Source organism: Pyxicephalus adspersus, chromosome 4, assembly GCF_032062135.1.
Source record: "Pyxicephalus adspersus chromosome 4, UCB_Pads_2.0, whole genome shotgun sequence".
In the NCBI taxonomy this organism is placed as follows: domain Eukaryota; kingdom Metazoa; phylum Chordata; class Amphibia; order Anura; family Pyxicephalidae; genus Pyxicephalus; species Pyxicephalus adspersus.
Window position 1 is genome coordinate 79,638,998 of NC_092861.1, and position 26,846 is coordinate 79,665,843.

Below are 26,846 nucleotides of genomic sequence, written 5' to 3' on the forward strand. Positions count from 1 at the left end.
CATTTAGTATTTGTTAGTTATATCTAGTTCATCTCTTACACAATTAAATGGCTTGTTTGGAAAACATTGGTATGTTTATGTAGAGTAGCAGACACTGCTTGGTGAACCCATCATATTTGGTCTGATCTTTTGAAATTGTTTTTTCCAAAGATTTTTATTTTTCCCAGAATAGGCCAGCACTAGTGTTGCCTAATGGTAACAAGTGGGGATCAAGGGGAAGAATAATCAGAGACACCAGAGTGTTTAGAACTAGGCAGTGCCATTGTCACCATTCTCTAATGTTTATGGGGAGCCTTAGCCTTTAGATTTGCATTTATCTGTAAATATTCTTAACAATACATATATTTTAAAGCTAAAGAAAGCATCATTTTACACATCAGACATACCAGCTTATCAGCTACTGTATCCATGTGCAACATTTCCTACACCATCACAAAAACCTGAACTAAGTTTACTTCAGTGTCAGGATCAGCAGGTGTTTGTGGGACAATGCAGGCGGTCAAATAATACAAACTGTAAAAGTAGATTCACTATAATTTAGTGTTGCAGCCTTATTTCAATGGGTTCTACTTTACCAAAGTTTATACTTGAAACAACACTACCTGTAGTGCTAACCCGTTGCAAGAACATGCATCACAAGCACAATGCACCTTTAGGCAGGAGACAAATATTAATGTACACTTTAATTTATTCTATTGTGAGTGCCAAACATATTGATAGGTACATTTCCAGACTTTGTGGCAATGAAAATGCACATACCAAACACATCTGAAATGACATGCTGCCCTAATTCTAGCATTTCGTGAGTCAGATATGGCATTAAAAACAACCTTCCTACAAAGACGCCAGCACAACTACTTCAAAAACACAACAAAGCTGTAAGAGCAGGTGTGGTAGAACAACCTGTCCTCAAAATATCTTCACAACAAGTAGCACTGCATACACAAGTTTATTCATCGCTGACCTTTTTTAAAGCTGAAATTTTATCTGCTAGGATTTTGCTTTTACTTCATGGATTTTTTTACATTCATGGATCGGAATGTAATGTACTTTACCTATCTTATAACCTACCTAAACTCAGAATTTTCACTTTATATAAAAGGGTTAACAAACCCTTTTATGTAAAGTAAACATTCTGTTTGTTAGATTTTTTTATGTGCAACACCCTTTTTTAAAAAAAAAAAGAAAGAAAAAAAAGGGTGCAGCACCGCCCCCAAATCTCCGATCGCCTTAGGTGATGGAGAATGAGTGAGAGCGCAAAGCCTCCCGGGATACCTACGTCACGCATCCCAGGAGGCTCTAGGGTGCTCCTTCTGAGGTGCATGGGCATGCGCAGAAGAAGCCCTTTCGTCAAAATGGGGAAAAAAAGCCGATCTCACGCAGGCACAGTGAGATCAGCTATGTCACGCGATTTTGCGCCTGTGTGAGGTGATGTAGGAAAAAGAACCTGGAAGAAGAAGATTGCAGCGCGGGCCTAAAGCCGGATGCCGGGATGACTCCAGACCGGAAGGAAGAAACCTCTGGACAAATTGACTGCACTGCGGGATTGAACGTAAGTATTTTTTTTTTTTTTTTTTTTTTTGTGGGCACTTTTGAGTTTACTTCCTCTTTAAGGAAACAGTAGGCATATCTGTTGTAACCTTTATGATAATGCTTTATGAGGAGTAGTAATCCAGTGATAAATTATTATGTTATAGGAGTGACTTAGAGCTACACCTTGTGATCTGCTGTCCTTGCTGCTGCTACTTTTGGGTCTCTTTGTGCTGTCTTTTGCAGGAGGATTATTAGTGTTCATTATCTCAATTTGATTGTTGAAGAAGTGGACATGAGTCTACAAAATGCGTCCAATAACAAATGAGATTCATTATTTTTAACAGATATAGTTGTTTTGAATGTTCTTTTAATTCAGAATGAATTTCAGAAAGATTTTCAAAATTCTCAAGCAGTTGTTAAAAAGCACTTTACATTTGGCCATCAAAGTCCATTGATAAATGCCTTTATTGTGTTTTCCAACCCTATCAGAGCCTTACCATCCTCCAGATGTTTAATATCAACACACCAGGCCTGATTTATTAACCTCCTGGATGGTTCATTTCTGTCTGGATTTATATGTCTAAAAGCAGTACATTGTCTTTCATGAACATTTATTTTACAGTATAATATAATAGTATGAGTATAATAATAACTAATAAAGTTTGAAACACAAAATCATGACAAAATAATAAATTTAAAAAAAAAATTATAGTCATACTATTATAATATACTGTAAAATAAATTTTAATGAAAGACAATGTACTGCTTTTTAAACATATAAATCCACTGTATTGCATTCAATTAATATGAATACAATACAAAATAATTAGAAATTTCTTCCACTCCCCCAATGCAACGGCCACACTTATCGAAGTCATCAGGAACTCCCGGGTGATTCATCAGATGCAGAGGACGCCGGCTAGAGAATGCGATTGCGACAGGAACGGGGATCGCTAAGGACGCCAGCGGACCAGGTAACGTAGTATTTATCATTGTTTTTCATTGTTTTAGCTACCCCGAGTGTGCCTCAAGAGTTACCCTTTTCAGCATCTTTTTTTTTTACCCCGAGTCACACTCGGGGTTACCACTGGGGAGGTAAAGCTCTCCAAGACAAGTAAAGATAACTCAAGTCTCAAAGAGCTTTAATAAATCAGGTGCAGTGTGTCAGCTATTGTTTTCTGAAAACAGAAAACTGCTTGGTGTAGAAAAGAGTGAGATATAGCTGCTAAGACACTGCCAGATTTCTTTTTTAAATACGTTTGAGAATAAATTATTCCACAGTGTCTGCAGCTACAGTGGTAAATGATGGTTTCTTTTAAACCTCATTTGCAATCCGATTGTTAATATATATAGTGTATAGGAGCTAATTTCAGCCAAAATCCTAATGATTTTTCTTAGTATTATCTATCATCAGCAACTGCTTTTATGATGCCAGTGATGAGCAAATCCTTTACTTATAAGAAAAAAACAATTGATTCTGACATGGGATATGGTTGCACTCTTTCAGTGGACCTTCCTGTTGATGGCACTAAGTTGTCTTTGCATAGCCTCTAAGGGGAAATATCAAACTTGGAGAGCCACAAAATGAATGTCCATTTTTTAGTATGCAATCCAATGTTTGTTAATTTTACTAAACAGGGACAAAACCGCAACTGAGCTCACTAAATTTCCAGTATTGTAACAAGGCACTACAGACTTACACAGACTAAACTCCCCCATAATTGTCATTTTAGTGAGCCTATTTCAGAAAACATTTTATTTGTCATTGAGCATGAAAGCAATTTCTGGCAACAAAGAAGTCACAGAGCCATGCCTGTTTTTTAAAAGCCAAAAAATGTGCTGCTTAAAATATCTTCCTCCAGCTTTACTCTTTTAGTATTTTATGCATGTGACTTATGCTCAGCTTCCCACTCCCTGCACTTATATGTATACATACAGTCTGCTGAATTCAGAAGAGACATTCCAGAGGTGTGTTATGGAGCAGCCAATCGAAGACAAACAGCAGAGCTGTGCCATGGCTAACAGCCCAAGTCAGGCTTATCCCATAAGCAGTGTGGGTGTGTTGTTTTGCCATTTCCCTTTTCTTAGCATTGATGGATCATCATGGCAAGGCCTCACATATCACCCAGATGCTAAGCTCAATTGTTTTCCTGCAGAAACACATGAGAGGAAAGGAATCCGGACTGGCCTCTTCAATTATCCAAACAAACTTGATGATCCTATAGTTTTCATACAGCAGCTATTAAAAACAACCCTTATCTTAGTTGATTGAAAAGAAAATAGTGAATTTTCTTTTTGTTTTGTTTTAGCAAATTACACACATTTTTTAATCCCTCAATATTTTGTATTCATTTTTTATACATAATTTTTTACCACACAATAACATAGGTCCTTGTCATATTGATTAGATTTCATCTAAGGTGTGAGGGATACACGTGTTCAGAATAGTAAGTGAAACATTTGAGTTGCAGCAGCCTATCAGAGATCAGGCAGCTCAAGGTGCCCACTGTACAGCTTTACTGCTATACCCTTAACTCTTTTTAAACTACCCTGGCATTAGGATTGGGCATTCAGTAAGTGGAAGAAAGTGGAGAAATTTTTCCACATACAATGGGGTTGTTCTTTAGTCCTTACCTAATTTATTAAAATATAGAAAACAGAAAGATTAAAGGGAATATCTTATAGACATAGAAGTTATCATGGCTTCTTAAGAATCATGCTCTTGGGCTTTCATCCTTGTACCACTTCTTTGATAGTCACTAAACTGAGCATAAGTATGCAGGCCACATGTCCTGACATTTTCTCTGTCTGTATGCTTGTTCAGGTGACTTACTAAGTAGTAAAGGAAGTTTAGACATAACAGGCCTAAGCCTGTTCCTAACTTAATATCAAGTCAGCAATAGCAGTGCCTATATTGCTGCAAAATGCTCTACAACTTCTGTTTCTGAAAACAAAAACACTGATGTATTATCACACATAAACAACACAAAACCGCCAAATGACACAACCAGACTTCAACAAGCCTACAAATAACATTCACATCTGTCAGGATTTCAGCAAAATTGCATAAGAAGCAACTTATCTGAAGCATTCACAAAGTATGTCATGAGGGTGCACCAACATGATAAAAACTGTCACTCAAATAAGGTTACACAACATGTGAACTTGTGTAAAGGTTCCTGTGCAGCTCTTTTATTCCATCATTGACTATGCTGGAGGTAAAAATAAGAATATATAGAAAAATTTAGCAGTTTCAGCAATCCTGTATAATAGATGATAGTTAAATTACAAAAACATGTCCATGTATCAACACAGTTGGAACTATGGAAAAAAGCACAAAAGCAAAACTTCATTTAAAGATTAATCCTTTAATTTACACTTTCTACCTTCCTCTGTCCAGCAACCTGCACATCGCAAGTCTTGGGCTACGTACACACTTGCAATGGTTCTCATCCGATAATCGCCTCGGGGCCGCTCCGTCGTTCTCCCCCTTCCCTCTCCATACAGCAAAACAGTGCTGTATGTACAGCACTCGTTCATGCATCGTGTAGTCATTTGTCGTGGGAAAGGATCGCGAAAGATCCTTTCCAATGACAATTATTGCACGTGTGTACGTATGTCCACACAGCAAGATAAACACAAAAGGGCTTATGAGGACCTCTTCTGTGGGACAAAGAATAGATTACCTCTACAAAGGAATAAATGCCATCTATGGATTGCTAGGGAGCTGTGACAGGAGAGAGGTTACAATAGACCAGATGCCAAGAATATAGTAAATATTTAAAAGTTGAAGCAGCACTTACAAAAGCATTATTTTATTATATTCACATTTTTGCTTTTTCTACGCATGTATTATATTTGAAATTTTTCCCCCCTCTCTTCCTAACTGCCTAATTAATTCTAAATGTAGATTACTCACATATATTGGAAAGGGAAACAATGACCGAGACACACATAGTCTGGTATATAAAATCTTAAAAAATCCTGGTATAGATCCTAAATGTGTGCAAAGTTAAGAGTTAATACAAGCTCTCATCCTCTCCTCTTGGTAGACTTTGTGGATTACCAGGCAGTATTGTCATATAAAGTGCTGGCACGGCTCCACAGAGTTGCATCATGTCTTTCCAGAATAGTACTGACTTTGCAGTTTTGTTTTCCACCTGGCTGCTGCTCGCACAACAGCAACACAGAACATCCATCATCTGAAATAGTGGGGAAGAATCAGGATGGGCACACCTGGGGTAGCTCAGACACTATGCTAAAAAATTATCAGTAGGATACAGATACATAAGACTTTGAAAGGCACAAAACACCTCAAACACCATTATTTTTAGATGAAATATTAAAAAAATAGTTGCACAATATTAAGGCTGCGTACACACATTCAATACTTGTCCTTGGAAAGGATCTTTCACAATCTTTTCCAACCTAAATGACTGAACGATACATGAACGAGCGCTGTACATACAGCCTCGTTCTGCTGTATGGAGGTGGGGCACCCCGTTGCACTCTCTCCCCATTACTTCCATTACGAACGTTTGTGTATCCACCAGGATGGATTAATAAACAATGAATAATGAATGCTGTACACACGCCAGATTCTCGTTTGATATCTGCCCTGAGGCGATTATTGGACGAGAATTATCTGACGTGTTTGTAGCCTAACAACTAATCACGATTTTATATATATATTTATTTAGAAACAATTTTAAAAACCTAGACCTAGACAGCAGAAAAAAAATGATTTGTTTATTTGTTGCTTAGCAAACTGACATGGCGATTGACTAGTGTAAAGCCGTTAAGGAGCCGCATATTTTTCCAAGGTAATTATTTTACCAGTTACTACTTACATGTAATAAAATGTGCTGAAACAGATATTCATAAAACAAGCATTGAACATCAGATCTACATACTTACTTCAATTCAGTCATTTAGAAATAATTGAAGCCACAGGTCAGCAGGAAAGTCATCAAAATTGCATTTTCTGAAGAGCATGTCAGCAACTGCAACCTGTGCAGGATATTATTGCTTTCAAAACCACTTTAGCAGACTAGTGACTCTGTCAGTGTTTTATTAGCACATCTACCTGTTGAAGTGACCCCTACTCCTATAATACCATAAAAACATCTTTGTTTACTGTCACATGAAATAAGCTCATAAATGTCCCTATCAGTAAAATATGATAGATATATGAACACATCCCAGCTTCATAGGAAACGTGCCCTTAGTTGCCACAGATTGCATAGGAACCTCTGGGCTGATTAGATAAGGTCTAGAACAAAATGTTTTGGTTATGGTAAAATAAAGTCTCTTCTGTATAGTAGAGATATAGGCTAAAAACTTTCCTTTATGATATACACCTTCATTGTAAAGAACAGATCAAAACAAATAAAGTTTCCTATGGCAGAACACTTTCTACCTCTGAAACTAACTTACCTGCTAACACATCAGCCCCTGAGTTTGAATAACAAATATCCAATAAACCTAGCAGGTGAGAATGTCATATGTATAATAACAGGATAAGATAACAGTAACATACTCTCATCTAAAAGCTAACTGGATTAATACTATTATTATTATTATAATTATTATTAATAATAATAATAATAATAATAATAATAAACAATATTTATATAGTGGCAACAATATACGCAGCACTGTACATTATATAGGGGTTACAAATGACAGACAGATACAGACAGTAACACAGGAGGAGGAGAGGACCCTGACCTGAAGAGCTTACAATCTATATGTTGCATTAAGCTTTACACTACATCCCATAATCTTTATGAAAGCATTCAAACAGCAGTGCGCTACGATCATTTTTTTAACCTTTAACATTTCAGAAATTTCCATATGACAGCAAATTCTCACTTTTTGAGTTACCAACAGTACTGATTACACAACAACAGTAGAACTTTTTGTACAGGAGAAGGAGTCCATATAAAGATTTCAGCATGACTGTGTTTATTGCTAATTACTGCTAACTGTCCTCTCCTTGACATGCGTTAAAACGCCTGACACAGAAAGAAAAAAACACAAACTTTTGGAGAAGGAATGTATATGGCTGTAAATAGAATGCACAACTGCTGCTAAGATACAGAAAATGTCTTTGTGTGTTAAACTGCAACCTCAGCCTACACTGGTCTGCTAGTAAATAATTGTGGGCAGTGGGATCAGGGTGTGCTCATGTATCTTTTATTTTAGCTTGAACTTGAACCTTTTTTAGAAGGATTATAGAGCCTTTCCACTAGGTCATCTGATTGGTCGCTTTATTGTTTTGTAATAATGCTTTGCAAAGATTGAAGGTAATGATATGCCAAAAGCAAAATAGGCCTATTAAAAAGAAATGTAAACAAAATCAAATTGCAAAAAGTGGTCAATTTAACTCATGCATGACTATGTTTCAAGAAGCGTTGTAAAATAAATGCTTGAATGATTCATATTGAGACACAAACATTGGAAAGGCATGCTGCAAAAGAGTGATAGAGAAACCAGAATCCTGCAAGTCTATACTTTTACCAAGCTGGCAATAAAAATATGGCCTTAGATAAGTTTATGTCCTGCTTAAGATGCATGCCTATTCATACTATGCAATCATAAAACCTGGGCAGAACTGTGACTAAGCGCTTAGCATTCCTGATGTGCAATGTGGACTCTTAGCATAATTAACATGTATTTAATATGTCCTGCAATTACTGGAAAAGGTAAAAAATAGCTTTCACTCAAACTGTCTCTACTGTGTTGGTGGGAATGTTTTAAAGACATTAAAGTATAACCTCCTTCAGAGATAGAAACTGGAATGAAAGATTTTATGAAGTCATTACACCAAAACAATATATATACAAGTAAATTAAATACTATTGAACTGTAATAATATGTTTTATCTTAAAGGAGTAGGGAGAAAACAAAACTTCCAGGCTGCATATAACACTTGCAAATATGTGAACTATCAGTCTGTGAGTGATTGTGCTGGTTTAAATGTCAAAGTTTAATGTATTCACTTTAAGTATCCTGCTGTATCACATTACAGAATGCTGTGTGCAAACATTTTCATTCATACTAGTAAGTCAGGTAAACAAATGAATAGACCTCAATCCAAAAATAAGGCAGTGGAATGGAATGAGAAGCTGCAAGGAATGTTTCCCTAGCTCACTCCACCTCTTCTACAGCTTGTTTTTCAGTCACCAAACGTTCCATGTAAACTCGCACATCACAGTCTTGCAAAACACTGCAGCTGGACTGCACTTTGTGTTCTGCTCTGCCTCTGCTTTTCTTAAAAAAGGAGAAAGCCATAGAGACCCAGATCTGTTTTCCTTATACTAACAAAAACAGCTCTCAGTTTGCTGAGCACAATGCTGCCTGTATAGCTGATCAACTGGCTAAATCGTGTAAACAACCAAAAAATAAAATAAATGTAGTGTTGGCCCATGATTCCGGATAAAAGTTACTTTCTCAAATATTTACAACTAACAAACATTTTTATTTTTTGTACTTCAACATTTCAAGACGTCTATTAGCACTAAGTAATAATAAACATTACATGATAGGAATATTGTTGACCTTTGACCTGTCCATTACTTAAACCTGATCCTTACACTCTGCATTACATACTCCTGACCCCTGCACTCACCTATTTCCAACCACTACACACTGATTTACCAACTTCTGGTCCCTGCATTCAACATTATTCTGTCCTCTTACACTCTGCATTACTAAAGCTTCGTACACACGTCAAATTTTTTTCTCGCCTGATAATCGGCATCAAGATACAGCCCAGGTCGTTCATCGTCCGTGGATTCGTCCTGGCGGAACCACAGACGTTGAACGATGAGCGATCCTAATGCAAGGGAAAGGGGAGAGCGCGCAGCAGGGTGCCGCTCCGTCACTCTCCCCCTCCCCTCTCCATAGAGCAGAACAGTGCTGTATGTACAGCACTCGTTCATGCATCTTGCGGTTCTTATCGTTGGAAAGGATCGTGAAATATCCTTTCCATTGACAAGAATTGCACGTGTGTATGCGGCTTAACTCCTGACACCTACACTCTTACTCCTGCATTCTACATTATTATATAATCCTGATCCCTGCACCAATTACTCTAACCTCTACACTCTGTATTACACCCTGCATTTCAAGGTACTCAGTTCTGATCTCCGCACTCTCCTACTCCTAAAATCTGCATTACTAAGTCCAGAATTTTACATTTTTTTTACTTATTACTGCACACTGTGTTACTTATATCCCTGGCCTGTGCTACTTCTGACCCCTGCAATTACTTACATCTGGCCCTTGTGCAACTTGATCTTTACCTCAGCACTCTATATAACCTAGGCTACGTACACACGTGCAATAGTTATCTTTGGAAACAAAGGATTAACGACCGATTGTCCAATAATTGTTAACAAAAAAAGTGAATAACTGGCCAATGAAGAGGATGAACGAGGAATGTCGCTGGAAATGAACTACCATCTTGGCGGATCTGATTGGGCGACGATCGTTCGCTATCTATTGTGTGTACGGTCGTTCAGCGATTGTGGATTGTTCTGCATTACACTTTCTCTGTGCACAATATTATTGGATTTCATTTTGAACGATAATCGTGAATAATCGTTGACCAGTCGTTAATCGTTCGTTTTCTAATGACAATTTTTGCACGTGTGTGTGTGTGTGTGTGTGTGTGTACGTAGCCTTACTCCTGACCCATGCAAACTGTGCCCTGGAATACTTATTGACCCCTAGGCTCTGCAATGTTTACTCTTGATGTCTTTGTTTTTGTAACTCACTCTTGACCCCTGTGCTTAGCACTACTTACTCTTGACCTCTAAGCCCGTCTGATATGTCTGACCTCTGCGCAAACCAGAAATAGATTTCTTAAAAATGATCTGCTATTAGTTGGCAAATGTTTTAAAATCAGATCCATTCAAGGTGTGCTGGATCACCCAGCTTTAATAAATCGGACCCAATGTCTGTATACAAACAGTAAATAAATTAGGTTCTGCAACACAACCAAGCAAGCAACATAAAGACCAAGGAGCACTCCAAACAGGTCACAGGTCAAGTTGTGAGGAATATCTGGGATGGGTAATAAAAACAAAATCCCAAACTTTAAATAACCAATGCAGCACTCAATTCTTGAGGAAAACCTGTTTAAATCTGCCAAAGATTTGTGAATGGAAGAAAAGGTTTATCTTATAGAAGAACAATGATCCTAAACATACCGCTAAAAATACACTGGAGTGGTTTGAAGGGAACATTTAAACGTTATAGAAAGGCCTAGTAAAAACACAAATCTCAGTCCAACTGCGAGTTTGTTGAATGAATTGAAGATTACTGAACATACACCAATGCAACCAATAAACCTTAAAAAATTTAGAGCAGAGACCTGCAGCTGTAATTGCAGTAAATGGTATCGGTACAAAATATTGACTTTGTGGGGAACACTCATGCACATTCATGATACCAGCTTTCTGTCCAAATTATTGATTGTGTCCCAATAAACAATATTTTGCACTTTTAAAGCGGTAAGCATGTTGTGTAAATCAAATGGTGTTAGCCCCAATTTAAATGCTAGGCTAAAACTCAAGAGGGGGATGAATACTTTTGCAAGCCACTTTATGATACAAAAAAAAACTTCTCTATTAATGGTACTGACAGACTGTATAATATATGCTATTTTTTTTTTTTTTTTTTTTTGCCTTTGCCTTAAGTAAGGGGTTGGATACAAAACCTATTAAGGGACTTTTAAACAGGTATTTTTTTCCCTTCCCCTAATTCACTATACAATAAAGTCAGCTCACGAGACATGCATTAGATGGAAACAGGAAGCAATCACAGTGCACTTCCTAAGGCAATCCTTAAACAATTGGTTCATAATGACCTATAGTAACCTTCGGCCAACACTTCACAAAAGACTACAATACAGACTTCAATATATCAGTCTGTTTGGACTAAATGGCAAAAGTAAGATCACTTATTAGACTGGTATAATTGGAACATAAAGAATAATGCAACAATGCAATAAAGACTATAGTTTTGTGTCTCCTAGATTGTAAGCTCTTTGGGGCAGGGTCCTTTCCTCCTGTGTCACTGTCTGTATTCGTCTGTCATTTGCAACCCACTATTTAATGTACAGCGCTGCGTAACATGTTGGCGCTATATAAATCCTGTTTAATAATAATATTAATAATAAGCACTATCCTTCTCAAACTCCCATGCCCCCACCCAATCTAACTTACTACTATTACAGTCAAATACAGAAAAAAAATCTAAATTTCCCTTTTTACTAGCCCAAGTTTTGAAGCTCCAATCCAATATCTTCTCTTTACTTTTGTTTACAGAAGGTGCAGTCCCTGCTATGGAGTTATGTGTTACCCACTTGCATGACAGGGGCACTTTCTAGTAGCTATATAGAGGCAGGGTCCTCTCAGGATCCAGGATAAAAGTCTATTATAGTGACATCTGTGCAAGAAAACTCAGTGATTGCCCCGTGTGAGCACATTTAGTACGTTGTTGGTCCCTGGAAACAGAACTGGAAAGCTACCTGGACAAACAATTTAGATGAGTTTAACCTGCATAAAGTCTAAAATTGTGCAGGGGGAAGGTTAGGGGTGGGAGGATAGCTGTTAATTGCCCAGAAAATAACTTATTAAAATTGCTTGTCACTTGTGATCCGCTCTTTCCCTTTTGGAAGGACTTAGGGAGTAAAATGAAGTTCAAGGAGAGTTGACTTGCAGCTCAAATGAACATACATCAGACTCTTAGAGACAGCAGGAAAATATGCCTATGTCCAGAATGAGATAAGATAGCAGCAGCATCTGCTATGATTCAGACATGTAGGAGGAAAATGAATCATTATGTAGAAGAAAATGCTTTGTTAGCACTATTAAAATTGTTATAGAATAATGTCTGAAAGTACAGTGCTTCCCCCGTGTGGTAATAACACAGAGCATACAGCATGAACAATCATGGGCTGTGTGGATATTACTGTTTGATATTTATAGTAAGCAACAGTTGAAGGGATAGAATGTGGAAATAAACTTACTATATGATGTAACACATTTTGCATGCCCTGTTTTTGCAAAATATTTAAACTTTCTGCAATATTTAGAAAACAACATCAACTAATGGCAGCTAAATGGTGGTAGACTTACAAAAAAAAAAACATACAATGGGCCTGGGAAAGCTTTAAAAAATCAGGTCCTAGTCTGAATGCTACAACATTATGCACTAAAGAAGAAACAAAATATAACAGCCAGTTTATTGATTTAAGTTGACCATCACTATAATATTTATTTAAAGGCACCTGGCATTGCTGACCTGTTTGTTTGTAAAGATGCACGTTCCATTCTTGCCATTCTTATCCTTGCCTCCAAACCCCAATAAACACGCTTGTGACATTGACAACACTGTAACATTGAATAGATGCGCATGAATCAAATACCCACACACACCTCCCGGAGTGGTGGCCACCATCCAGTGTCACACAGTCTTTCCATCAAAAACATCCATGCCATGCCTTGCTCCTAGATGTACATTGCTGGAGGACACCAGTGTGGTTTAGTTATAGAAGTGAATGGAGCCTGGGTGTGAATGCAAACTGAGACAATGGGCCTGATTTATTAAAACTCTCCAAGACTGGAGAAGATGCACTTTCATTAGTGAAGCTAGGTGATCCAGTAAACTTGGAATGATTTCTTCATTTAGCAAGTCATTAGCAAGTCATTTGCTATTTGCTAGCGAATGTTTTGAATCCTGGACTAGATCCATTTCAGGTTTGCTGGATCACCCAGCTTCACTGATGACAGTGCATCTTCTCCAGTCTTGGAGAGCTTTAATAAACCAGGGCCAATGTATTTGACTTGTATGCTTTTGAAGAAGCAAGGCAACACACCAAAATTTGCTGAATCAAGGCTGACAGTAAGTAGTTTTTTCCTTGAGGAATAAAGGGTATTGGAAAATATGTGTGATAGGTGTGTGTAGGATGGAGATGTGGTTGGGAGAGGGTTAAACTGGCGGTTTGCTTTAAATGATAGAATTGAAAAGAAAGGCAAAGTCCTAAAACCTCAGTGCATTGGGCCTAGCTCTAGTGTATAAAGACAAGGGTAGCATATATTTTTGCAGTTCATGTTACAATCATATTACATTGCCACAGGTTCTGACATTGTATATACTTTTTTACACAGCAGCAGCAGTAACAATATATATAATTTTATTTGCAAGACATTTGTAAGACTGGAACACCCTTGTTTAGCTACATGATCCTCTAACTTAAAAATTGCTCCTGACAGGTTTTTTAAACACATCACTCTGCACAAAGCAATTAGACTTGGCTGAAAGAGAATGCCTGACAGCCTTTATCTGTGGCTTCTCAGATCAGTTGTTTTTGTTCATCTTGCCACAATGTGGTGATAATGATTCGGCCTCCAAGTTGTTTTCATAACATATGACGTGTGGTCTGTTTGAGCGCTCGCCCACATTATAGGCACATACTTTGTGGTTGCACAAGACTAAAGTCATCACATAAATTCACATGTCAAGAGACAGCGCTATAGTTATTACAGGTCACAAGTATCATATACCCATATACCTTTAATGTCACTGTTTGCTTCAGCTGCTGAAAGAGTCAATCAAACATGTTAAAAATACACCTAAATTCCTTATACAGTTTACATGAGCTGATTTGTGTACAATTACTAAATATGTTTAGTAATATAAAATGTATACTTTGTATTCACCATTTGTATACTTCTAAATGCATATACAATCAGTTATGAAGAATAAAGCAGATGGTGCTATTTACCCATCACATGCACAAATGGCAATTTTTATTTACCTAAATGTGTTCTTTATAAGGCTAGCACAGGCTAAAAATGGCCATTCCATTAAATAATGCAGTTTTGTGGTTTGTTAGAATGTAATCAAGCTGAAATAGAATTTGCAGACATCATCACATGATCCAGAAACACCTTTTATCAATCTGTATAACTGACTCTTTTTTAATGACACTGACCACAGACGTCCCAACCATGAACTTGATACCAAGAATAAATGCTTATATGTTGTATAAAACTACAACTACAATGCCTATGCCTAGACTATAAACATACATTTACACATTATTATTAAGCAATAAAATAGCTTTAGCTCAAATCTTTAAAGATCCCATCACAAATTCAGATTTTATTCCTAACAGCTTAGAAACACCTGCTGTTTGTTTACATTATAAGACTGGTAGGCTGCCAAGATTCTGGTTCAGTAGAAAGTAGTATCAATGAACCTTTTTCTAGTTTGAAGACACATTTCCCCACAATACCTATAGCTACATTGGTGGGGGCTTGTTTTAGGTGCTGCCACTGCTTGTTCCGGATATTTGAATGCTTTAGTGTGTTAAGCAGGTTAATGTCACATGTTTCTTATGTGCCAATGCAGGACTGATTCCGTCTCTATGGACATGTCTCCATGTGTCTTGCTATGGCAGAAGGATCCACACATTATCACTGTGGTTATTTCTAGTGTGTCAGTATGGTTACTAAATTTGTCCCTGCTTGTGTTGGTACAGTACTGTTTCGGGTCTGTTTCGGTTGTTTAAGTGTGGTAGTAATTTACATCTATGGGCATGTTTCTTGTTGTGTCTGTAAAGTACTGAGGATCCTTAGAATTAGAAAGTGATCCAATTATCTGGGCCCATTTAGTGTAATCCCTGTAGTGCTGGGTTAGGCAGCTTTGTGCAGCTGTCCTGCTTCTGTGCTATGTTAAATTTACAGAACAATATTTATTGGAAAAATGATATTGGAGTGGTAAAGGAAATGTGTAGATTAGCTTGGGAGGGGCTTGGAGAATGATACAGAATTGAGAGAAGGCAGAAAGTATCAGTCTTTTCTGTGCAAATATCTACTTTTTCAGTTACAGAAGATTTTTGTAAAACATGTGATGTGCGTATTCAAAGGAATCTATATCTGGAGCTCAAGAATAATCAGCAACTTATGAAATCTCAGTGGCTTTGGCTATGCATATAGTTTCAGATGAGCCCAAACCGCGGGAATAGTCTGAGGTTTGCCAACAAAGCATATTTGCTTGAAGACAACAGTTTTTAGTATGAAAGTGTCTTATTTTTCTAGGAACAGTTTGGATTGTATTACTGTCATGGCTGTAAATAACCTTCTACTCGTGTAACATAAGATCTGACTGAAATGCAGAACATTCTGTATCATCCGAAGGGACAAAAAAAAAGGAAGTCAGTTCATAAAGGTGTTTATGTGTTTCTGGTACTGGTATACACGCCCTATGTAACAAGAAGCGACTCGATTTTCCATGATGTTTACCTACAAGGAATAGGAACAGTTACAGACACTCAAATACTAAAAATAAGAGGATACAGTACACATTGCAGCAACTGTGATTCAGGGAGTACTCTTAGACCAAATCTGGGTATCTCATGCACAGTACTAAGTTACAATGGGCCTATTTATTAAAGACTGGAGACGATAGACTATCATGAACCTGAACCTGGGTGATCACACAAACCTGGAATGGATCTGGTCCAGGATTCACAACATTTGCCATCAAATGGCAAATGATTTTTAAGAAATCTATTTCAGGTTTGCTGGATCACACAGGTTCTTCCATTACAGTCTATCTTCTCTAATCTTGGAGAACTTTATTAAATCTGGCCCATTGTACCCTAACACATTGTACATTGCTACACACTGGTACACTGGGATTGCAACATCAGGGAATGCATTTACAAATATATTGATCCACAGAAGTAACACAAAGAAAACTATTACTCTCAAACCTCCCTCTCCTCCTTGTGTGTTGTGTCACTGTACTTTATTTTATTAATTTCTTTGGCTTTGTACTATGTAATTTTCTAATCTTAGTCCATGTGATGTCATTGCAGGGGCAGCAGAAGACCTAAGGAGCCAGATGAAGGAGTTCAAAGTCACATCCAGTCCCTGTAACCAGGGACCAGAGACTGAAATCATCACAGCTACCTATCCCGTGTAAACACTGAACTCTGGGCACACCTAAAACCTGCTCCAAACTCTCTCATGCTCAGCTCATCATGCAAACAGATTTTCACTAACAACTGATACTGCTGACAGAACAATAAATCACAAACCTCAGTTCCTTTGTGTGTCGTTTGTGATTATGGTAAGCAAAGGTACCGCCCTGTAATAGAATGGCTCACTAATGTATCAGCACACAGGCATTCTTGGGCTGAGTGAAGTTGTATACAGACCACCCTAGGAAACACCACATGAAACTGAGACTAAATGACTGATAAGACAGAAGACAAATAACCAAAAGGGAGGGATAGGACAAGACAGATGGGGGAAGGATGGGCTGAATAATCCTTGTAGTGCATGGGATGTCCCATTTGGCCATTACTACACTTACTGAATCTTCCAACCTATTTATTACTGTGACACGCGGCTGCTCTGACCAATAGGAAGACCCTGAAAAATTTGCTATAAATCTTTTTACTGCAGTGTTCTCCTCAGCGCCTTTTAGTGGGCGCACCTCACGGCACTTTCTAGCAATCACCCGCCTGCTTTTGGATGGCTACTGCCTACAGTTTCTTCCCAACAAGCTTAAAAAAAAATTTCTGGGTTGAGCGCTGTACTGACAAAGTCATAGCATTGACTTCCAACTGAAAACACTTCAATGGGTTTTTAGAAAACTTTTGTCAGCAGTATTAAATTATAATCATATTTTTCACATAAAGCTCTATATACATCTGCTATGCTTAGCAAATTATTTTAGATATGTCAGAAGAATACATGAACAAAATGCAATATGCCAGGATTCTGTAGAAGCCACTAGAGGGAGCTATATAACCACACATTATCTCTATACACATGTTTACATCTGAAAACCAAACTCAGTTCACAATACTTTATCATGAGAAAGCTGCTGCAAAAGCCTAGTAGAGTGGTTTATTTTTTTAATTTAAATTGCTTTTGATAAGTGCTTGCAAACAATTAAAAAGGCTTGCACATGAATTTGTATACATTTGCAAGCAGCACCAATTCAAGTCTATGGAGGCTTGAAGTTACTGAAAGCCTTCCAGTTGTCAATAAAAAGGTTTTAACATTATTTTAAAATCAAGCTTGAAATAACTAATCAACTAATCAAAGTACAATTAGAACTACCATACTTTTGTTAGCAGAAACCATTTATTTCAATTTTTTATATGGATAGAAAAAAAAGATGGCTTTTTCTGGCAGACTAGGTGTTAAAAAACTGTAAAAGAACCTTTATTCATGAACAATACATAAAATACATAATTGTGATTCAAACATATATTGACTTGACAATGAGCAATAAAATACCTTGTAGGGAATTATAGAAAATATATAAACACAATAGATCAAACATACGTTCCTTATAGGTCGTAGATCACCAAAGTGTAGGCAGATCTTATCAATAGTGATGATTAGCATATAGTTACTGTCTCAAACCCAAAATGTTTAACCCAAAATGGGTTTCCTCAGGGGAAAAAAAGAGACCCTAAAAGTTGTAATAATACACTGTATAAATAATGTATCCAATGATAACATTTATATGCTTAACAATAAGGTATATACCGTATTTTTCGGACCATAAGACGCTCCGGACTATAAGACGCACCAGGTTTTCCGCACGGGAAAACAAGAAAAAAAAAATTCATTTGATTTCCCCTGAGATCCAGCGTGCGGTCCGAAAAATACGGTACTTCAATTTGACTTACTCATGCATTAAAATATTGTGACAAGAGAAAGAAGCAATTGATATCATTGACTTCAAGTGATATTTCAATTTTTTTAGAAGAGGGAGGAAGAGGATATTTTCCTTAGTAATCATATGACATTTAGCAAAGCTGTCCTACCTGTAGGTATGTAATGTCAGCTTTTTTCTTTACATCTACAAGACCAGAGTCTGTTGCTGCAACTGCTCATGCATTTCTGCAGTATTATAGATTATGCTAAACTTTGTCACAGTCACTCCAATACAGAATAATCTGAATATACTTGTGGGGCAAAATATAAAATGTGAAATAAAGAAAAGCAATTCATATACTAAATACTAATATTACAGAGATTACTGCATAAATCTATTAGAATATAGTATTGTCCCTGATTGTATTTCTTCAAATAAGAATCAGTGCTCCTTCATGAAGAACAATAATCCACAATCCCTATATATATAACAAAAAGAGTGTATTCATAAACTAATATTATAATATATAATTATTATTCGTTTGTCAACTATAGGCTGTATTTTTGCTCACAGCCATTAGACTCCCTATGAATGGCTTCTTTTAATGCATATTAACAATAAGGGTCATTCTGCCACCTAGTGGCCAAATATCAAACCGTATACAGTATGTATGCAGCCTTTCTCACCACTCTTAACATGGGGGCACCCTTGAAATAACTTTTAAGTCTTCAGGGAGTCCCCCTGCCTTAAATATTTTACCCACATTTCACAGAATATTATCATGGCGGTCAGTCAGAAAAATGCCTCCTATTTTGTTGGCCAGAGGAAAGACTGACATACTTATAGATAGCCAAAAGCATAATTGGTGACCAGAGAGGTACCAAATGCCCATTGCTTATGGAACCCCTAACAAGAGGTACCCTGGTTGAGAAACACTGGAATAAAAAGGCAAATCTAGATTGATTTAAAAGGGGAACAATTTAAAAATAGATCCTAATGACACCATTAACATACGTATCTAGAAATATATACCATCTACAAAAAAATAAATAAAAATAAAGCAAAAACTCTGTCAACAATAGTCTGAAAGAAGTAAAAAAACTAAAGAAGTAAAGAAAAGCAGAGGATTTATGGCTAAATAAATGTATGTACAATTAATTATAAAATGAACAGTGTTGCTTTTCATTATAATAAACAAAACCCTTGGCAATAAAAGGGGGGTTGCAGGGGCTTACTCCTAGACAGAGTTCGGCTGCCAATGCCAATTAAGTTAAACACAAATATAAATGAGCAGAAAAACTGGATCCCGATGACGGACGCCTGACAATTCTTTCCAAGGAGAAGTGATTATGACCTTATTCATGCACACAAAGATTTAGTTTGCAATTAACAATTCTTCAGAAATGGTACATAAAAATGAGCATGTATGAACAAAAATAAGTCAAAATATTTGTGTATCTCACAATCCTAAATTGCGTTCATATTATTATATTTAAGCTTTAAGCCAAACCATCCCTGACCTCTTTAGCTGCTGTTATTACCAAGTTTTATAATATTAAAGATCACAACAAACACTTTCAGATGGTTTTCTTTTGGTTTCTAACAGCTTAGAAACATTCACTGGCTGATGGCCTTCCAGAGAAAAATAACTAAGATTTCAGTTTAAACTGAACTCAAAGCAAAAATATTTCTTTATCTATAGAGTGGGACCCCCTCCCTACTGCAAGATGAATTTGCTTGTTTTTTTTTTCTTTCTATGGGATGATAGAAATGGTGTAAAACTTTACATGAATCCCACAGTGTTCACCTTCTATTTACAAGACTGGTTCTATGCAGCCTCCTTGTAAGCATCACTGCCTGCCAATCTGACCACAGACATAATCAACTTTAGTGCAGATTTATCAGCCTCAAGCTGTATGAGGGATGCTTTTTATTTAAATCATTTTAACCTGCATAGTCTGAGCCCAGGTTTACTTTAAGCAATGCAGACTGATACAGACCTTTACCCAGCATCCAGACTGGGCCATATAGAACAATACAAAGTACATTCTGAGCTCTTTACCCCTTGGGTATCAGTGTTAGGCTACGCTCAGATGTCAGATGGTTCTTGTCTGATAATGACTGAAATCAGGGTTAGTATTGGATGAAAATCTGGTGTGTGTACAGCGCTCATCCAACATCATTTATGGATCCGTCCTGGCAAATCCACAAACAATCGGAATGCAACCGAAGAGGAGAGAGAGCAGCAGGGTGCTGCTTGCTCGTCCTTCCCCCTCCCCTCTCTATAGAGCAGAACAGTGCTGTATGTACAGTGCTTGTTCATGCATCTTTCAGTCTTTTGTCATTGGAAAGGACTGTGAAAGAGATCCTTTCCAAGGACAATTTTTGAACGTGTTTAGGCAGCCTTACACAAAAAAGCACAAGTAATGTCCTTGGGTTCAGTGACAGAAGCCAGCAACACAGATGGGGATTACCACTAAAGTAACACCCAGTTTGGACAGCCACTGAACACAAGTGTTTTTAGGCACTACACTATACTGTGTCTGCACTTCAGAACTATTTTTACCTTTGAAATATTTTAGACCATGGCAGGTTCACTTTAAGCAAATTATAGCATTCAAACTATGCTCAGCTGGTATTAGGGGAACCTAACTGTATATAAAAAAATAATTATTATCAAATATCTACATACTGTAGATGAAATCTAGACTGACCAGCACTCAGTCTTCAATTATATAGTTCTGGCAGTCCTCTGCTTATTGTATTTATTTTTTTAATTAAAAACATACTTCTAAACAAACAGAAGGAAGAAATATGTCATTAATACATTCACAATACAATATGTTTTCTATTTGTCTATTTGAAATGTTAAGGTTTAGAGAAAGGTTCAAACATCAGAGTTTTAGAATCTTTTTGAGGACAAAATCTATTTAGCTATTATAGGCTCTCAAAAGTCATAAAATTGATGATGATTGTGATGAAAAAACAACTGTAAAATACAATTGTATTTATGACAGGTGTTTTAGGCAGGACAAATGGAGTACTTGTACCCCTACCTAACAGAGAAATAGTATTTTTGCATTTTTCTTTTCAGTGATATTTATTTAGACTTTTAGAGATACCAAAATCAACAAAATAATACACATACAGGAACAAAGAACAGTCCATAAGATTAACCATAAGTAACCATAGGCAGATGGTTGCAGATGAACAAAAAGCAAACCAAATATCACATTACAGTGGTCCTAAAAGTACATTTTGTTTTCCTCCCCAAAAGGAGTGTAAACTATGGGCGAACACTCCATATTTGAAGAATCACAGGGATTGTAGATACAACACCTAAAATTGAACACATTGTGAAATATTTTTCAAAAATTGTAAACTAATTTAGTTCTAAATATCCTTGAAGCAAGGAACAATGAAGTTCAAGCCAGGGCGAGTAATAGGGTTGGTGTAATGTAAGGAATAAAGCTACGTACACACTTCCAATTATTATCGTTGGTAAACGAACGACGAACGATCCTGCACGATATCTGCGAACGATCGTATAGCACCGATCCTGTACATACAGATAACGACACGATCGTTCGTAGATATTGTACACACAATAGATATGATCGTTTGAGCGATAGAGGAACTATGTGCACGACAGGAAAGTGAACGAACGTTCGTTCATTACGCATGCTCAAACCATGGACGATCAACGAACGATCGTACACACGAACGATGTTCAACGATCGTCGTCCAATCCGATCCGCCGGTCCGGTCGTTCGTTTCCAACGACTTTCCTCGTTCGTCGGCGTCGTTGGTTACTTTTTTTAGGAACGATTTTTGCCCAATCGATCGTTCGTTCGTCGTTCATTTTGAACGATAAAAATTGGAAGTGTGTACGCAGCTTTAAGGCAAGCAGGAGGCAATCAGCAATGCCTTGAGGCTTCTTTCTGATAACAGACATCAGTACTCTACAATAAATATCTATTTAAACACATACTCAGCTAATAAGTTAGAACTTGTACTGCAAATATAATGACCTAACTGGGCATGGACAAAGCCAGTGGAGAAACTGTTCCTACACTGCATGCTAAATTGTAAATGATGCGAGAAAAAGATGTAGGATATATATGGGTATGTTTTTACATATACATGCAAATATCAGCATATAGTCCATGATAAAACTATGCATATTTTTTTTGCTTGTAAATTATACTAAAATCCTTTTGGTTTATAAACCCAGTTATATTGTTGTAAAAATGCCTAAATAATAAGTTTATATTGCTGGAATCCACGGCAACTGTACTCTAAACAGGTTTCCCAGAATATCTATGCTTCTACTTACTCTTCTCAAAATGTCAATAAGTAAGTAAAGTAAAACAAACTCTAAGTGATTTATACTTATTGTAAAAGATAAATGTATCACAGCATCAGTAAAGGAATGAGAAAAAAAGCACTATCTAGCCTTAGGCGCTTTAACAAAATCAATGTAATCATTATTATTCTACTTGGATATTCAGACATCACCCCGATTACATTTATTATTAGGTGCTGGTCATATTTCGTTTGATATTTGCACTAAAATAATATATGAATTGTGCAGGGGAAACACAGGTGAAGGCTAGCATTAGTATGATCAAAATATTTTGGCTGCAGATATTTCAAATTGTATTTTAGAGAAAACTATTTTCAATGCAGATCAGCATTTTTATAATAGTACAACTGATCATAATTTGGTGAATGTATGCATGTGAAATTATAGTACACTACTTTTGGATCATTACCCAGTTATGATTTTCAAACAAAAAGTTTATCTTGCTGCAATCCATGACAACTCGTTTTCCCAGAATTCCCAAATTTCAACATAAAGAAAGCGTTTAATTAAAAAACAAAAGCAAAAAAGTATCTCTTCAACAATGGATGTACAGTAAATAGCCAATAAATACTTCTAAAAATGTATTAGTTGTTTTGGGTGTTTTTTCAGCATGTTTGAGATACAGCTGACAGGAAATGGCCCAGGATCCACAGCCCCCCTTTAGCCAGTTTCTATACAGCAGTGCTCATATTAAATAACCATTGGATAAATGTAGGACAAACCCTGAATAAACACTGGAATAACACTGAGAAAAGTGACTTTGCAGCTGAACAAAAAGTACAGCTTGTGGTAATGAAGCAGAAAGTATAGTTATCTTATGTCTCAACTGTTTTTGGGGAAACACATTCCATTAAGTAGATATAATTAACATTGTCCAAAGCATCGTAGTCCTTGGGTTACATATGAGATAGGGTCTGTAGGTTTGTTCTTAAGTTGAATTTGTATGTAAGTCGGAACAGGTACATTATTTTAATAAATGCAATTAGGACAGATGTTTATCTCAACATATTATTAGGCAGCATGGTGTCAGTTACTGTATAAAAACCTCACTGTGAGTTAATCACAAACAAAGCAAAAAAAAAGTCTTTATGGAGCCTAGACATACATTTACTTCTGGAGCAAGCTGTGCTTTGATATGCAAAATGAAACAACTGCGTTTTTCTTGGTCATTAAAGAGTTACAAGAGGCTGCAGAAAGATCTCACCCCCCTAAGATTACCCACAATAAGCTGTGTCTAGCAAAAGATTTCTTCTGCAAGTCATGCAAACTGCCCCCTCCTCCCTTCAAGCCCCCATCCTGCACACCAAGGAGCAGGCAAGCCATGTTTGTATCTAGGAGCGGTCGGTATGTCAGGAGCGGTCGGTATGTCGGATGTCCTTAACCAGAGGACTACCTGTAATGGTCAAAAATGTTGTGTATTACAAATTATTTAATTGGCAGAGTAATTATAATTATTGTGTGAAAATGTTCACGCTTCAATAAATCCAGACTTTGAGTTGGAAAGTCTAAGAGTTCGCAACTTGTAACATGCTGCTATTGAAAAACCAAAAAACGTAGCCAAGGTTTAAGAGAACCTCCTGGGTCCCTTGGGTGTTATGCCAGTAATATACAATCTTGGAACTACCATAAGGTGAACATCCATTAGAGGTTCAGTTTGAAGATCTAGAGGACGGAGCACATACTCATCCCAATTAATAGAGTGACCGGAGTATCTGCCCAGTAAAATGTAGTAAAATTGCCTAGTAATAGAGGGTGTGTAAACTTGTTTGCAGGAACTTAGCTCAGGCTGGCATAATGAGTTAGTGAGAAAAAGATCTTTTTTCTTTTTTGAGCCAGGGAGAGAAAACTCAAAATGGCAGTTTCCAGATGCTTGGAAGAATAAATTCATCTAGATGGAAATTAAAGTCCTCCCGAAGCCAATATAGTTTTATAGGCTCAAACATGTTATTTCTGTAAGTTGTTTGTGCAAATATATTGCCAGCATGTTCTCCCTCTGCCCAGAAAACAGTTTTTTAAAAGAATTGTTTGCTTTGGGCTTTTTCAGAGTCCAGCGATATTTTTCCTGCAGTGTTGAGCTGGCTCCACCTGACTCCTTCAATCAGTGAATAGAAAGAAGTGATCAAAAACAGGTGGAAGAAGAAATACCAATAAATTGTCTTTGCTGCCTCACGGATTGAGCAGGTATATTTACTGTATGTGTACTATATGTTATTGCTAACAATAAGCTTCCCCTACTTGGATCCTTTTTGTTTGGTAATGTGTACAATTTTTCATTCAGTATTCTATAGGTAAGAAGTAGTCCCTTTGTATAGTTTTTATTGCTGTCTCTATCTTTGTGGAAATTTAGGGCCCTTTTACACCCTTGATGAAAAACTGTGCGCTTGGCAACTCCCAGGCAAAAGCAAACTGCTGCTTTACACCTGGAAGTGGAAAACCCGCACCACCACCTTTCAGGCTGCAGCACAAATCTTCAAACAGCAACCACGTGACTAAACCATGGGAACCACACTGTGATCTGCCATGGCCACATGCAAAAAACGGTTTCCAACTGCTACTATTTGCTGGAATGAAGGGTTGGAATCACTGCTGAGCCTGCAGAAGGATGTTGTGGCTCACTGCGGCTCTGTAATGGCCCTTACACCTGTATGTGTCCTGGTGACCATTGTCACTGATACAGAAATCAGACAACACAGTAAGAGCTGGAGAGAAAATCTTCCATAATGTAATACCTCTCTAGGATTAGAAATGTTTTCACTTTGAAGAGATATATCTTTGTTGCTGTTGCGTCTCAAGGCCTAAAAGTTAAGGGAATTCTGCATAAGGGCCACAGGCAGCAAAAATAACCTGATAAGGTGTTTAACCCTTCTCATCCCTGTTATAAACTGTTGTTTGTATTACATACACTTTACATATACCAATGATAGTGTTTTGGTATATCATATCCTAATGGTGAGCACTATTCCCCACCATCGTGTGCACTACAATAACCCACCCACTATGTGCACTACAATAACCCACCCCCCTTCGTGGTAGTTCTGCCTTGGAAGGCAACACTGCTACGTCTAGATAAACCACAGGAAGTGATCGGTGCCACCATCACACAAAAAGTGTGAAAGAAAAGAAATGCAACCAAAACTGATAAGCTGTAATATTACCTGATCTTTACCATAAGATGAAGTTCACATAATGTTATTACTGAAACTTCTTAACTAATAAGCTAGTAATAGCTAGTAATATTACCTGATCTTTACCATAAGATGAAGTTCACATAATGTTATTACTGAAACTTCTTAACTAATAAGCTAGTAATAGCTAGTAATATTACTGATAAGCTGCAATATTACCTGATCTTTACCATAGGATGAAGTTCACATAATGTTATTACTGAAACTTCTTAACTAATAAGCTAGTAATAGCTAGTAATATTACTGATAAGCTGCAATATTACCTGATCTTTACCATAAGATGAAGTTTACATAATGTTATTACTGAAACTTCCTAACTAACTGAATTGAAAAGCAAAATGACAAATGTAAAGATAAAGGTATATATGGATAAGAATATAAAGTGATGTGAGGAGTGGCTACACCTACCTGAACCAGGTTCAGGATTTCCAGGCTCTTATGTCTGACATCCAGAAAGGGACATCTCTTGGAAAGCATCAGAAGCCTGGCCAAGATCTGATTGAGAGGAGAAGTGTCAGATGAGTTGGTGTCTTTCAGGCCAGGCTCTGGCACATTCAGCTTTGTTTGCACCTCTTCTCTGATGTTCTGCATTGCCAGCTCTCTGATCTGGGGGTCTTTGCTGGACAGACCCCCCCAGGTCACTCTCTCCTCATTCGATGTCATGATGAAAATTCTGCAGGGCTCCAAAACAAATGGTGATCTCAGTGATTGTCAAAGAAAGTCCAATTGTTTACAAACCCCTATCACTGGGACATCATTATAAAAACAAAGGATCTCTCCTCACTTGTTTTATTTCAGGGTTTTCTGTAGCTGCAATGAGTTGTCAGTGAAATGTAGGGATCTCATGATACATGACCAATGATTGGCAGCATGTATATCATACAGCTTGGCAGGAGTTTGCAGCCATCCGTGGATCTGGGTACTGAGCAGCAGCCAGGGATGTACACAAGCGTGTGGAAGGTGGCAGATCTATATTATTGTGTCCTTCCTAACACATGCGATCCTGGATACACTTCGCTGGCAAGCACACGCCCACCGGCACCAGCAGCACTACCAGGTTC

The 26,846-nt window shown here is 37.3% G+C and overlaps 1 protein-coding gene and 1 long non-coding RNA gene across 2 annotated transcripts in view; one reads left to right on the forward strand and one right to left on the reverse strand.

Annotated features, from left to right (window-relative positions):
• The window catches only part of LOC140330070 (uncharacterized), a 40,546-nt gene extending 23,883 nt beyond the window's left edge, over nucleotides 1-16,663 (forward strand). Inside the window, exon 2 of the long non-coding RNA XR_011920601.1 lies at nucleotides 16,433-16,663. This is a non-coding gene — a long non-coding RNA (uncharacterized lncRNA). The remainder of the gene's footprint in view (nucleotides 1-16,432) is intronic.
• Nucleotides 1-26,632, reverse strand: part of SESN1 (sestrin 1) — a 91,427-nt gene extending 64,795 nt beyond the window's left edge. The window contains exon 1 of the mRNA XM_072408740.1: nucleotides 26,194-26,632. Within this exon, the coding sequence (XP_072264841.1) occupies nucleotides 26,194-26,448 (255 nt within the window). The 5' untranslated portion in view covers nucleotides 26,449-26,632. The remainder of the gene's footprint in view (nucleotides 1-26,193) is intronic.
• Between the last annotated feature and the right edge of the window lie 214 nt (nucleotides 26,633-26,846).